The sequence below is a fragment of the Oryctolagus cuniculus genome, chromosome 6 (assembly GCF_964237555.1).
Source record: "Oryctolagus cuniculus chromosome 6, mOryCun1.1, whole genome shotgun sequence".
Classification (NCBI taxonomy): Eukaryota; Metazoa; Chordata; class Mammalia; order Lagomorpha; family Leporidae; genus Oryctolagus; species Oryctolagus cuniculus.
In genome coordinates, this window is record NC_091437.1 from 20,554,066 (window position 1) to 20,566,574 (window position 12,509).

At 53.6% G+C, this 12,509-nt stretch overlaps 1 protein-coding gene across 16 annotated transcripts in view; it reads right to left on the reverse strand.

The window, feature by feature from the left end:
* ACSL6 (acyl-CoA synthetase long chain family member 6) overlaps positions 1-12,509 on the reverse strand; it is a 62,903-nt gene that overhangs the window by 34,163 nt on the left and 16,231 nt on the right. For all 16 annotated transcript variants that reach the window (XM_070075003.1, XM_070075005.1, XM_051843293.2 and 13 more), the window contains 7 exons: positions 9,228-9,342; positions 8,495-8,559; positions 8,116-8,217; positions 7,510-7,609; positions 6,851-7,029; positions 5,819-5,851; positions 4,453-4,504 (listed from right to left, as the gene is read on the reverse strand). In XM_070075003.1, the coding sequence (XP_069931104.1) occupies positions 4,453-4,504; positions 5,819-5,851; positions 6,851-7,029; positions 7,510-7,609; positions 8,116-8,217; positions 8,495-8,559; positions 9,228-9,342 (646 nt within the window). The remainder of the gene's footprint in view (positions 1-4,452; positions 4,505-5,818; positions 5,852-6,850; positions 7,030-7,509; positions 7,610-8,115; positions 8,218-8,494; positions 8,560-9,227; positions 9,343-12,509) is intronic.

Consider the following 12,509-nt stretch of genomic DNA (forward strand, 5'->3'; position numbering starts at 1 on the left):
AAGCTGGCCATCCATGCATTTCATCTGCTCCCTGGCTACTAAAGCAACTGTCCTCCTTTCAGATCCTGCAAACGGTCTTTTGGCTTCAGCCAGCATCCCTGAGTGGGCCTCCAATGGCTGTTAAGCAGAAAGGCTCTGTGCCGGGTGCATGTCTGCCCTGCGTGGATGTTGGCTCCTCCTGCAGGGGTGAGAACAGGGCTTGGGAATGGTGCCACAGTGCTGAGGGCTCCTCTGCCTCCTGTTTCTGCCTTTACACAACATAAGGTGGGTTGTACCAGATCCCTGTGACCAACATGTTCCGGAAGTGTTACTGCAGGAGGAGAGCTCCCTGCTACAGGCTCCCAAGTCCTTTTTAGGATTGAGTCCGACTTCTCTCAATCCCTTATCCAGCAGTTCTGATACATTTTTTTGTTTTTGTTTTGTGGTTTTTTTTTTTTAATATCACACTAGAGGGCCAGAAGGAAGAGAAATCATAACTCTAATAGTTACAGAATACTGATTAAAGTGCTAGGCATTTTATGCACACTATCTCAGTAATTTCTTGAAACAACTTTATGCAGTTGGTATAAAATCCATCTGCTTAATATCCAAGGAAGCTGAGGCTTGGAAGAGGTGAGGTAACTCTAGAGCTGCACAATAGGAGTGCTGAGACGCAGCTCTGTGCGTTGGATTATACCCAAGGGTGCAAAGTAACAGGTGATGGTTAGCATTTGCCCTGAGAGCTCCAAGGCTGTTGGGTGTTTACATGCTCGGGAAGTGAACGCAGTTGGCTGGACTTTATGGTCATCCCTCAATTAGAACAGAAAGGATGCCCCGATCCCAAGCCTCCCGGCCCCGCTGACAATGCAAAAGACCTGTCTGACCAGCTTCTTTTTGCTCTGCGTCCCTTTCCTACGTGCTCTGTCCCTTCTATCTCCTGTCTCCTCCCTCCCTCCAAGACTGATTCCTAAGCCTCTGTCTGCCCAAGCATTTCTGTTCCTAGGCTTCCCTCAAAGCATTCCCCCTCTGAAAACCCCTCCAGGCAAATCCAGCTGCCCCCTTCCTATCCCTTCCACATCACAACCCTGGAGGCTTGTGGCTCCAGTTCCAGAGGGGCGCCCCTCAAGCACCTGACATGGTGGCCCCCTTGTCTCTGACTGGTTCCCACCTACCTCTTCTCCTTTTAAGTGCTCCTTCCTATCCCCCACAGACCAAAGCTGCAGGAGCTTTGCTACCCTCTGAGCATCACCCCTTCTCTCCCCACATCTAGTGGCAATTCCTCAACTTCAAGAATCACTCTCAGGAATGTCCAGGAAAACGGCCCCACAACTCTTGGCCCTTACAATCTCTCATTCTCACTCTCGGTCATCTCTTCACAGCTCAAAAGAAAACACAACAACTTTCTGTTCCAGCATAGCATACGGATGGGACAGCACCCAAATAAGCATGGTCAGTGGATTTTCTCCAGGTAAGTTCACCTGTGCAACCAGCACCCAGGCCCTAGAGCCCCTCCAAGGCACCACTCACCCTGAATGAAACTGCCACTGGCCTGACTTCTAAAGCTGCACAGTGGTTCAAGTGCTGTATAATTTTATACAAAACAATCATGTCATCTTTTGTGTCTGGGTTCTTCTCTCAGCTTTGTAGTATACTATCCTACTGCAGACAAAGAACACCTACTGCTGATAGGCCTGGGAGCTGGTTCCATAGCTCAACCACGACAAATGCATTACTGTGAACACGACGGAGCTTGGCTTCCAGGATAGGGCCAACTTTGAGGGAACTCTGCACATACTCACACTGGGTCAACAGCCACTCACTGACTGTTCATGCCTCTACCCATTGCAACTGCCAGCTCCGCCACTCCGCTCCCCGTGACCAGCAATTGCTTTTGTGCTAACACCCCTCGGGGACAACTTAGACAATGCTCACAGACTCTGTTCTCTAGCTTCTCCAATGCTCGTGTGCAACAGCCTCTTAGAACTCTGCCCCCTCACCCCCCTCCCATCAGGGCTCCCAGGCCCTGCTCCAGGCCCACTCTTCTCCCCACTCAGCCTCTGTCCTGCTGCCAGTCCCCTGCCCATGCTGTTCCCTCTGCTGGAAACACCCTTCCCTTGCTTCTCCTCCAGCTGTGATCTCCAGGACTCAGACTGACGTCCTCCGAGAACTGTTGCTCCCTGGGCCTTCTGTGGCCAAGCAGCCTGTGTAATCGGTGACCACATCGTACTGTGACTGCCCTGTGAAGTGAGTGGTGAGCCCCAAAGGGCAGGGCTGCGTCTTGTCCACCCCTCTGTACTCAGCCCCCAATGCTAGGCCTGAGGTGCAGCGAGTGAGTGCACATACAGAAGTGAGAAAAGGTGGGCACGCTGAAAATACATGACTGAGGGGAGCTCATCTTTGAAAGCCACTGTGTTTCCTTCTCTAGGAAGAGAGGCTGTGTGAATGCCTGTCATTCAAAGGCCCCAGTTTCCTAAACAGGGCTACGTTACCCCCAAAACCTATCCTTTTTTGTGAGGGGGAGTTGGGTTCAGAGCCCAGCCCAGTAAACTAACAATCTCTTTGCACTGAACAAGCAACCACAGAACCAGCCACCAGATGGAGCACAGGCTCTCCCTTCTTCCCAGGCCTCCTGGGCCTGACCAGGGGCCCTGAAGTATGGGTTTATTCTAGGATTCTCCGCTGAGGTTCCCACAACGTGCCTGGAAGGAAATCTTCCTAGAAAGACTCCATCAGAGCCAAGAGCCAAATGTCAGGTTCAGAATATGCTTTCCATCTTTCCCCACTGAAAGATCGTAGCCCTTGGAGAGGCCAGGAGCCAGGACGCTCAGTGTGTCAGGGGAGCTCTATGTGGGCTACAACACTGAGGACTCACAGGATGATGCACCAACAAGAGGACGTACGCAAGTGGCACAGCACAGGCTTAGCCTAAAGCCAAGGAAGTCCAATGTGAGGCCCACTCACCACCTGCTTCTGCCCTGGTACCAGCTTCCCTCCAGACGGGGAGCCCGAGACACCTAAGTCAACTTGTTTTCCAGGCTCCACCCATTCCACTTCCATTACTCAGTGCCTGACTCTACTTTTGACCTGGAATCATCAGGTTGGAAAGACACTTAGACCTGCCCTCTCCAGATATGGGCAGCATCTGTGGTCCAGTGATCCACAAAAAGCCTGACAAAAACCCTGCAGTCACCTGCTCCCCAAACAATGTCATCAAAAATTCACACTGACACTCATGACAAAAAGACATTGGCAAGCTCTACTGAAAAGGCAACATAGACCTGAAGGGCATGTTTGAATTGTGGGTCAGCCCTGGGTGTCAGCTCCCGCAGACTGAGGGCTGTTATTTTTCCTGGTGGGGATTAGCAGAGTATGGTGGAAGCCATTGAAACCACTTGAGGTAATAGCAAATATCCATCTCGATCCAATGACCATGGACACAGATGATCTTGCTTGTGGGGCTGCTCAAGGTTCTGCCAGGTGCCCTCAAGGCTGCAGCTGCAGAAAGGTGGGGAACCCCAGTTCATTGCCCACCAAGAGTTATCATCAAGGCAGACATGTCCTCAGTCTAGAAAAAGACTGGGAACTGTTCATGTGTCTCAGACAAGGCAGGCGACTTCCTGTGTTGTCAGATGAGATGGAGAGGCAGCAATGGAAGGATTGGGAGTTAGGTGCGAGGGCACAAGTCCTGGTGCTCCCAGCACCATCCCCACCTCACAGGTGGTGTGCACTGGAGCAGAGATGGTGGCCAGCCTGCTCACCTCAGAGGCTATGCTGGGGACCCCGTGACAGAGGGAGAGGAAGAATAGGCACAGAATGCAATGTGCTGTGCCTGTGCCATGGTCTTCTTGTGCATCCTGCCTCTCCCAGGAGCCTTCCTTGACTGCTCCTGCTCACGCAGGTGCAGGTGGTCTTCTGTTAGTGCCTGGCAAGGAGAGCTCCATCTCTGTGTCCTTCCCTTGCCAGTCTTGCCCAGGGCTGCCCAGCACCTGCACCCTCACACACTACCAACTCCTACTTGGCACTTTTAACCAACCTCCTCACAGGTGAGAAACAGGGAACAGTGGTGGCAGAGAGGTTGTGACTGGCTTGCAGCCACACCCCACACTCCTCCAGCTCCTGATACAGAGGCCAGGATGGGGGCAGGAAGCTGATGGGGTGACAGCTGTTCCCCATAGAGAAAAGACCCCAGTGAGAAAAGTCGTTTCCCCAGCATGTGACCCACTGCCCAGGTCTCTGCTAGCTCAGCCCTAGACAGTGTCAACATCCAACTCCAGACCTCCCAATCCACACTGTCTCTCTGCATCTGGCCACTGCCTGCTTCTGAGCACTGGCAGTAGCGGGGGAACCCAGTGTGTGGAGACAAGGCTCAGCCCATCTCACAGAGAGGGCACAAGAGACCACTGCTGTCACCAGCCAGGCTGCCAGGGAAGGGTGCAGGTGGCCACGGCTGCCGATCTGGCTGCCTCTGCTTACCTGTCGTGCCACTTGTGAAACACACAATGGAGAGGTCATCAGGCCGTGGGGGCTGCAAGGGTGAGAAGAGGTGTGTGTTAGGGAGGCCCAGTGTGGCTGGCCAGGGCCCCTCCACCAGCCAGCCCCACGTGTGTATTTTATGTGGGAGTGCATTGTGTTAGCAGCGGCTCACACCCTCATGTGATGCAGTCAGAAAGGTGGGAAGGTGAACTCTCAGAAAAGGGTAAAGAAGCTGAAGAAACCCAACAGGGGTGTGGACACAGATCCTTCCCACCACCCACACCTGGCCCTCTGGCTCCCCCTACTAAAGCCTAAGCTGAGTTCCCTTAGAAGGAAATAGGCCACACCTATGCCTCTGCCAAAGCCCTCACCTCTCTAGTGATGTGACTCAGTCCCAGCTTCCTTCCTATTTTCACCCACATATCTGGGAATACAACATGGGGCTCAGGAACTGAGCTGCACACTGTTTCACCAAAACTGCTCAGCATCCAGGCTTGGCCCAGGCTCAGGGCAGACAGTCCCAGGGTCACCAGGCAGAGATCAACAGGCCTCTTGCTCATAGAGAGATGGCTTCCCCAAGGAGGTGACCTATGAGATGGTAGTACAAGCAAGATTTCTCCAGATAAAATGAGAAGGACATTGTGGGAGAGAGGAACTGGTTTGGGCACAGGTCCACAGACACAAGGGACAGGCTGAGCTGAGTGAGCAGGGGGTTAAGCAGTTCTCTGAGGCGAGAGGCTGGTGCTTGGGAGCAGGCCAAATACCGGGGGACACCCATGAAGGTCCCCAGGAAGCAGAGCTGTGGCCTACTCAGGCCTGTGTGTGGCAGAGCTCACTAGGAGTGGTGAAGGGAGTGGAAAATACTGGGCTGGAGGAAGCCTGGAGGTCAGAGGCCTTGGTGGAAAACTGCAAGCCCACCCAACCCATCCCAGGGGGCAGCTACTCTCACTAGAACACAATTGCAGGCAGTATTGCAAGTGGATGACACACAGAATAGTTCACAAAGTAAAGAGGAACCAACAGAGGCAGCCACCAAGCCTCAGGACCCAGGGGCCCGCTCCTGACTTTGTTGCTGCTTCTGCCCATCCCACCTCAAGGGCAGTTCATCACATGTGAAGAGAAGGCATGAGCTTTCCCCAAGACAGAGTGGACCCAGGGTGTCCCTTCCTTTCCTTCCCTGCTCCCTCAGCCCATGGGAGACATGGGCACCCATGCGAGGATTTCCTGGGTGCTCACAGGGCTCTTTCTGAACACAGAGGTGCTCGTCTGGCCTCCTACTGAGCCCCTGCACACAGGAGGGGCTCCTGCAAGGACAGGTCCCAACCACCACCTTGCCAGGGAAGGGCCTGCAGGCAGATCTGCTTACCACAGGAGCACAGTGGTTCTCCTGGCCACAGTCCTGAAAAGAAAAAAGGCTGCTTGTAAAAGCCCTAAAGTTCTCATGAATGAGACGAACCCCAGCACAGGAGACCTTGCTCTTGTACCAAGCCCAGAGCTCAGGATCCCCTGCAGATGTCACCTGTGTAGATAGCACTCAGGGGCCTCTACTGGTGGAAACTGCTTTGAGATCTAGCCCAAAGCCCCTAAGAGAGACATGGGTGGGGGTGGGGGGCAACCAAGAGGTCCCAGGCTCACCCACGCATCACAGATGTAGGCCTAAGGACAGTGAGAGTCTAGGCATTGTGCACGCACCAGTAGGGCAGATGGCACTCAGAGTTTTGGACCTGTTGGGCAAGATACTCACAGGATACCTGAGCACATGCTGCGTGGCCAGTGCTTCCAGGTGAGCACTGAGTGTCAGGGCACACAGTAGGTATCACTGCAGGAGGGGTACAAGTTCACAGATACCACTGATACTATGAGGAGCAGACAAGGGTTCAGGAAGAAAACTGGAAAGCCCAGGGGCCCGCGTCCAGTGGGCATGGTGGGTGGGGGGAGGTTCAGCTGCTCCCAAGCAGGGCCTGAAGCCCTGGAGGCCAGGACATCCTGTGTTGCCACAGCAGGCCACAAGCTGCCATCAACTTGATGCCTCAGAGAGGCCATGTGCAAAAAATTAGCTCCACTGGCTGCTGAGGGTCTGGGTCATGTTTGTAAGAACCTTGCCAAGACTCATGGACCTTATGGCTACACTCCCAGGCACAGATGAGCTGATGCCAGTCGGAAGCGGGGAGGCTACAGAGGCTGTTTGAGTACCTTCAGGGCAGGCTGGCACTACAGTCTACCTGTCAGTCTCGCAGAGGACACATGTGGGCACCGACCCCTCCACCCTGGCTCTACACTAGTCCACCCCGAGGGCCCAAAACCACTGGCCCAGGCACAAGAGGAGCAGAGAACCAGCAGCTCTGAGGCAGTGGTGAGACAGCTGCGGCCCAGCAAAGAGCCGGACATGGGCTCTCACCTCCACAGCCCGCATGGACTTGAGGAGCACCCCACACTTCTTCCCCCGCTCTCTCAGGGCTTCCTCGAACGGCTCCATGAGGATGATCAGCTTGAGCCCTGGAGTCTCCTTCTTCTCCACGTGCTCCAGCAGTAGGCCAGCCTTCTGAGCTTTGTCCACGATCACGGTGCTGATGTCCGCTGTGGGGGCCATCGGAGAGGCAGGCTGTGACTGAGGGCAGCAGCACCTCGGCTGTGTGTACCACAGCTTGTGTGTGAGTATGCAAGACAGGCCACAGGGGTGTGCATCTGCACGCAGGAGTGTGCTGGGAGTCCTGGGCAGAAGACTAGGGCCCATCCTGGAGCAGATGCCAAGCTCTCCTCTGCTCTGCACTCAGCCCTTCTTCCTCCCAGATCTGCTTGAGACAAACACATCCCCCAGCATCTGTTCCCAGCAGCTGTGAACTTCCAAGGCTTGTAGCCCAGATGGAGGCTCCTTAGCACATCAGCCCTGTGGAAAGAGCCTTCAGGTAAAGCCCAAGCGGCTGGGGCTTAGGATGCCAGCTCGGTGGCCCAGGTGTCAGTCCCTACTGTTTCCTGAGAGCAGAAGCAAAGTCTTATTTGGAAGAGTCAGACAATCAGCTTATGGGGAGGGACTGGAGCTGACAACAGTGGGCTCACCTGTATTGATGATGTAGCGGATGGCCCCAGGGCCCAGGGTGTCATAGAGTGGGACCACCACCATAGAATACGTGTAGCAGGCCAGCTCCGCAATGATCCACTGTGGAGACAGGAGGCAGGATGGAGGGAGATGAGGGGAAGAGAAGAGGGCTGTACTGTATTTAGGCGCAAATGACCAGCGTCCTGCTCTAGGCCCCATGCCTGACTCTCTCCAGGTGCCAAGGAGTCCACGAGGCTAACAGACTCTGCCTGCTCACCCACAGTTTTCTGGAGTGTGTTTGCCCCAGTCATTCTGTAACTCCTTGATTACATATGCCAACAGCCCCATGCCCACTTCCAGGGTCTGCCTTGACTTCTGTCCCAGGCCCTTCCTCCCTCTTGGCTCAAGTGCAGCTGTTTGTGGAGCTGGATAGGAGGAGACAGTTCTTGGCTGGAGTGTCTGATCCTGACAGGGAGCAAAGTCAGGGTGTGAAAAGGGTGGTGGCTTGGTAAAGGGTCTCCCTATTTTCTCTCATCCTGGGCTTACAAACAGTGGGAAGACTGTTCCACAGTACCCAATTCCTACTCCACAGACACCTGTAAGGCTAGTTAAAGGGAGATGCTTACCTCTGGCCGGTTTTGTGCAAAAACACCAATAAACTGCTCTGTAGATGCTTTACAATTGTGCCGCAGCAGTCCAGACCCCAGAAACTCAGCTCTGTCCACCACCTGCACATAGACACAGAGAGGTTTCGGGAAAACAAGGTCTTTTTGTCAGGGAACGGAAGAGCTCTAGGCAGGATTCCTGCAGGTCAGAGAGCCCGCCCTGGCCGCCTGCCTGTGCCTGCTCAAAGCTCCTGCAGGCTGTTGCCAGAGGCTGGGAGGCAGGCCAGGCAGGCCAGGGAATGAAAAATGTTGAGACACAGCAGGATGCCCCCAAGATCCCCACTCCTGAGTGCCAAGAGCACATGGGTGGGCAGGGTGGGGTCTTGCCTCCATCACTCACCTCCTGGTAGGACAGCCACTGGTATGGCTGCTTGGGCTTTCTGAAGCCAAGACAGGGCCCGTTCCCTGCAGAGAGACAAAAGGCCTGTGCCAGGGAGGAAGGCACAGAGGGTGGGATACCTGCACTGCCCATCACATCAGGTACCTTGAGGGACAGCCCATGCTGTGGGGTACCATGGGCTGTGCACGCCACCCCTACCCCAGTTGGCTTTCTAATCTGCTAAGGTCCAAGAGGGCTGAAAGCACACAAGCCTGGCAGCTTCCAGGAACCAGGGAGGCCCAGGAATGGGACCAGTGCAGTGCCTAGGCCATACCATGACTGTGTGATGGTCCCTACTTTAGACCCAAAAGGGCACAGTCAGCTGGAGGGCCTCTGGGAAGAGGTGGCAGGCTGCCTCTCTGACCCCATCCCTTTGCCTGCCATTGCAGAGGCTCAGGTTCAGAACCAGGCCACCAAGTGGCCTGGCAGCTCAAGGCTCACCAAGGGCTGCCAATGGGTATATGGATTATGGACTGAGACAGTCTATAGTGAGGCAGCCTAAAGACCTGGAACAAAGCTGAATCTGTGACCACATAATATAGCTGCTTCTCTCACTGCTGGGCCGGGAGTGGCTTCTCTCCAACAAACCTGAGCACTGCTTACTTTCCCTGTCACTGGGCCTAGGCTTGCTTACCTAGCCTTGCACTCACTCATACCCTACACAGCCCCTCCACACTGGCAAAGCCCTTCTCACCTGAGATGCTGAGCCCTCGGCGGAACACCTGGTACATGGTCCGGGCGTCCTCGTAGTAGTGGGTGAGCAGCTGAGGGCCACCACCGATCACAGATCGCCGAGCCCCACCACTGTCCTACAAGCCAAGCACAGACCAGAGAAGCTGACTGGGGCTGTTAGAGGGGCCAGGAGAGGGCCCCAGTAAGCTCAAAGCTGTACACAGCTCAACTGCACACGTGATCCACACCGCTGGGGCTGGATGTGCTCCATGTGCCCTCATGCACACACCTATGCACACCTATACCAAATACACTCAATCTAAATATACACACTCAAGCAGAGCTGGCTTGTGCACACAGGCCCAGGACACCAATGGCTTGTACACACCCATTTGATACATAACAGCATTTATATACCTGGTCAGCATACTGTCCACACACAAACATGCAATGAAATGGGGGTGTTGGCTGGAGGCCAGCCTGCCCCTACCATCACCTATTTCTATACCCCTAAGTGAAGAGTCATTTGGGTATAGTCTTTAGCTAAGAAGGCTGTCATCCACCAGTAACATAACAGGGTGAACTAGGTCAGGTACTGGGACTACGCTGAAGGTATTTTCCCAGGTATTGTGGCCTAGGAAGGCTTGAGAGTGTCTGGGGTGGGGGATAGGGCAGTGAGCTCCTGGGCCCACAGCAGTGCAGACCCAGAGCAGGAAGACAGCAAACACTGCTGCGCAGGTGGCAGGGAGAGGAGCAAGGCTTCTTCCCCCTCCTACCCTGCCAGCCCTCCCCAGGCTCCCCATCCCAGAACTCTCCAGTGCCACAGCTCCACCTCTTCTCTGAGCATTGTTTGGGTTGCCCTTGGCTGGCCCAGAGTCTGCCACTTTTTGGAACATTGGATCGGGGGAAAACGTCTGAGAGTACCACAAGACTAACCCCCAAACTCAGAGTCACAATCAGCTTGCAAAGGCTTCAGAGTGGAACTCTTCTAAGCACCAGGCCCAAGGAAAACCCATGTGGAAAGCTGGGGGCATGTGCAGTCAGACCTGACTAGCAGCAGCCAACAGGCCTGAAACAGCAAGAGACTGTGTCCCAGGAACACAGGAGGCCCAAAGCTGGTGTGTGTGTTAGGAAGTTGCTGCAGAGCTGAAGTTTATAAAGAAAAAAAAAGATTTTTTTATTTGTTTGAAAAGCAGAGTAAAGAGCGAGGAAAGGAAGAGACAGATGGCCACACTAGCCTTGTCTGGGCTAACTTAAAGCCAGGAGCCAGGAGCCAGGAACTCCATCCTGGTCTCCCACATGGAAAGCAAGGACCCAAGTACATAGGCCATCATCTGCAGCTTTCACAAGTGCATTAGCAGGGAGCTGGATCAGAAGCAGAGTGGCTGAGACTCAAACCAGCACTCAAATATGGAATGCTGGCATCACAAATGGTGGCTTAACCTGTTGTACCACAAGGTTGGCCACCTGAGCTGGGTTTTGAAGCACAGGAATTTGCCAGGCAGAATGAATGAGGAGCAGGCAGTTTTAGCATAGGCAAATGTGAATGCATGGGGCAGGAGGCACCAGCACATTTGAGAAACTGCAGCCAATTCACAGAGCTCTAGATGGCCAGGGAAAGTAGTGGGGAGAGGCCAGAGAGAATGCAGATCAAGGTAGGGGTCTGAACTTTAGGTTGAGGTAATGGGGAGCCAGGAGAAGGATTCAGACAGGGGAAGTAACATGATCTGAATTCTGCTTCCTACCACAGAGCACAAAGAATAAGTAAGATCTTGGCCCTCTCTCAACTCCCTTCCGACTACTCTCCCCTTCCTGCACTCTGCTACAGCTTCTCTGACCTTCTCCACTGCTTGGGGGTGAGGCCAGGAAGGGAAGCCTTTGCTTCATCTATGCCCTGGCTTCTCAGCCAGGCAACTCAGTCTGTGCGGCCTCCACACACTGAGCCACAGCCAGCCTCTCACCATCCTAACCCCATCCAGGTCACTGTCACTTCCAACACAGACACCCACAGCTGCCTCTTCACACCTGCCACTGCCATAGCACAAATTGTGCAGGTCTCTCCCCACTGAAACCCAAAATAAATCCATGCTGCCCAGTTCACCAGCTCATGGGGCTCTGCTCTTGCTGACCACTGCAGGTGAGTTAGGATTAAAAGCTTACACATGCGCGAACGCACACACACACATACACACATACACACACACACACAAACAAAACAAAACAAAAACACAACAAAACCCCGGTACTCTCAGGGATTTCTGTACACCATTCCCCCAAATCCTTATCCCACCTGGGGAAACAGGCGCTCTTTCATTATCCACTTTACAACCAAGGACACTGAGGCAAAAACAGGTAACAAAATGCTGAGGGCCACAGTGCTCCTTTGAGACACCAGCTGGTTTCCAGGCCACCAACATCAGCTGCTTAAGGCCATTCTCATCACCACCCTGCCATCCCCTCTCCACCCATTGCCCAGCACCCAACACAAGTCATCATTTCCCAAAGCCACGCACAGGTGTGTGCTTTATCCCACCTCACCCTTGAGGCTGGAAACATGCCTTTAAGATTCCTGCCCCTATCTTGGCCTACACCCCCCCCCCCCTTCCAGGCAAAACACCACCATGTTTATCACTGCCACGATATAGTGTCCAGAGCTAAGGATAGTAAAAAGCACTATACACAACAGAGTATATGCAGCACATCATTTAAAAGGAGCAGGATCTCCATACAATTGGCTAGGAGGGAACCATCAATAGGCCGCCCTAAGAGAGGCAAAACAAGAGCTTTTCAGCATATGTCTTTTTGTGTCATTCATACTGTGTGACAATGTGGAAGGGGCAACTTCAAAAGTTCATGGAGGGGCCGGCACTGTGGCATAGCGGATGAAGCCACAGCCTGTGGTGCCAGCATCCCATATGGGCGCTGGTTGGAGTCCCAGCTACTCCGTTTCCGATCCAGCTCTCTGCTATGGCCTGGGAAAATAGTCTTTGGGCCTCTGCACCCACGTGGAAGACCCAGAAAAAGCTCCTGGCTCCTGGCTTTGGATTGGCACAGCTCTGGCTGTTGCAGCCAATTGGGGAGTGAGCCAGCAGATGGAAAAGCTCTCTCTCTCTCTACCTCTCCTTCTCTCTTTGTGTAACTCTGACTTTCAAATAAATAAATAAATCCTTTTTAAAAAAAAAAAAAAGTTAATGGAAAGCAGAATTTTAAAATAAGCTTATTTTGGTGCAAAAAAAAAAACCCTGAAATCATGCACAATGTTCTCATAATACACATTTTTCCATGAACTTTTTGAAGATGCCTC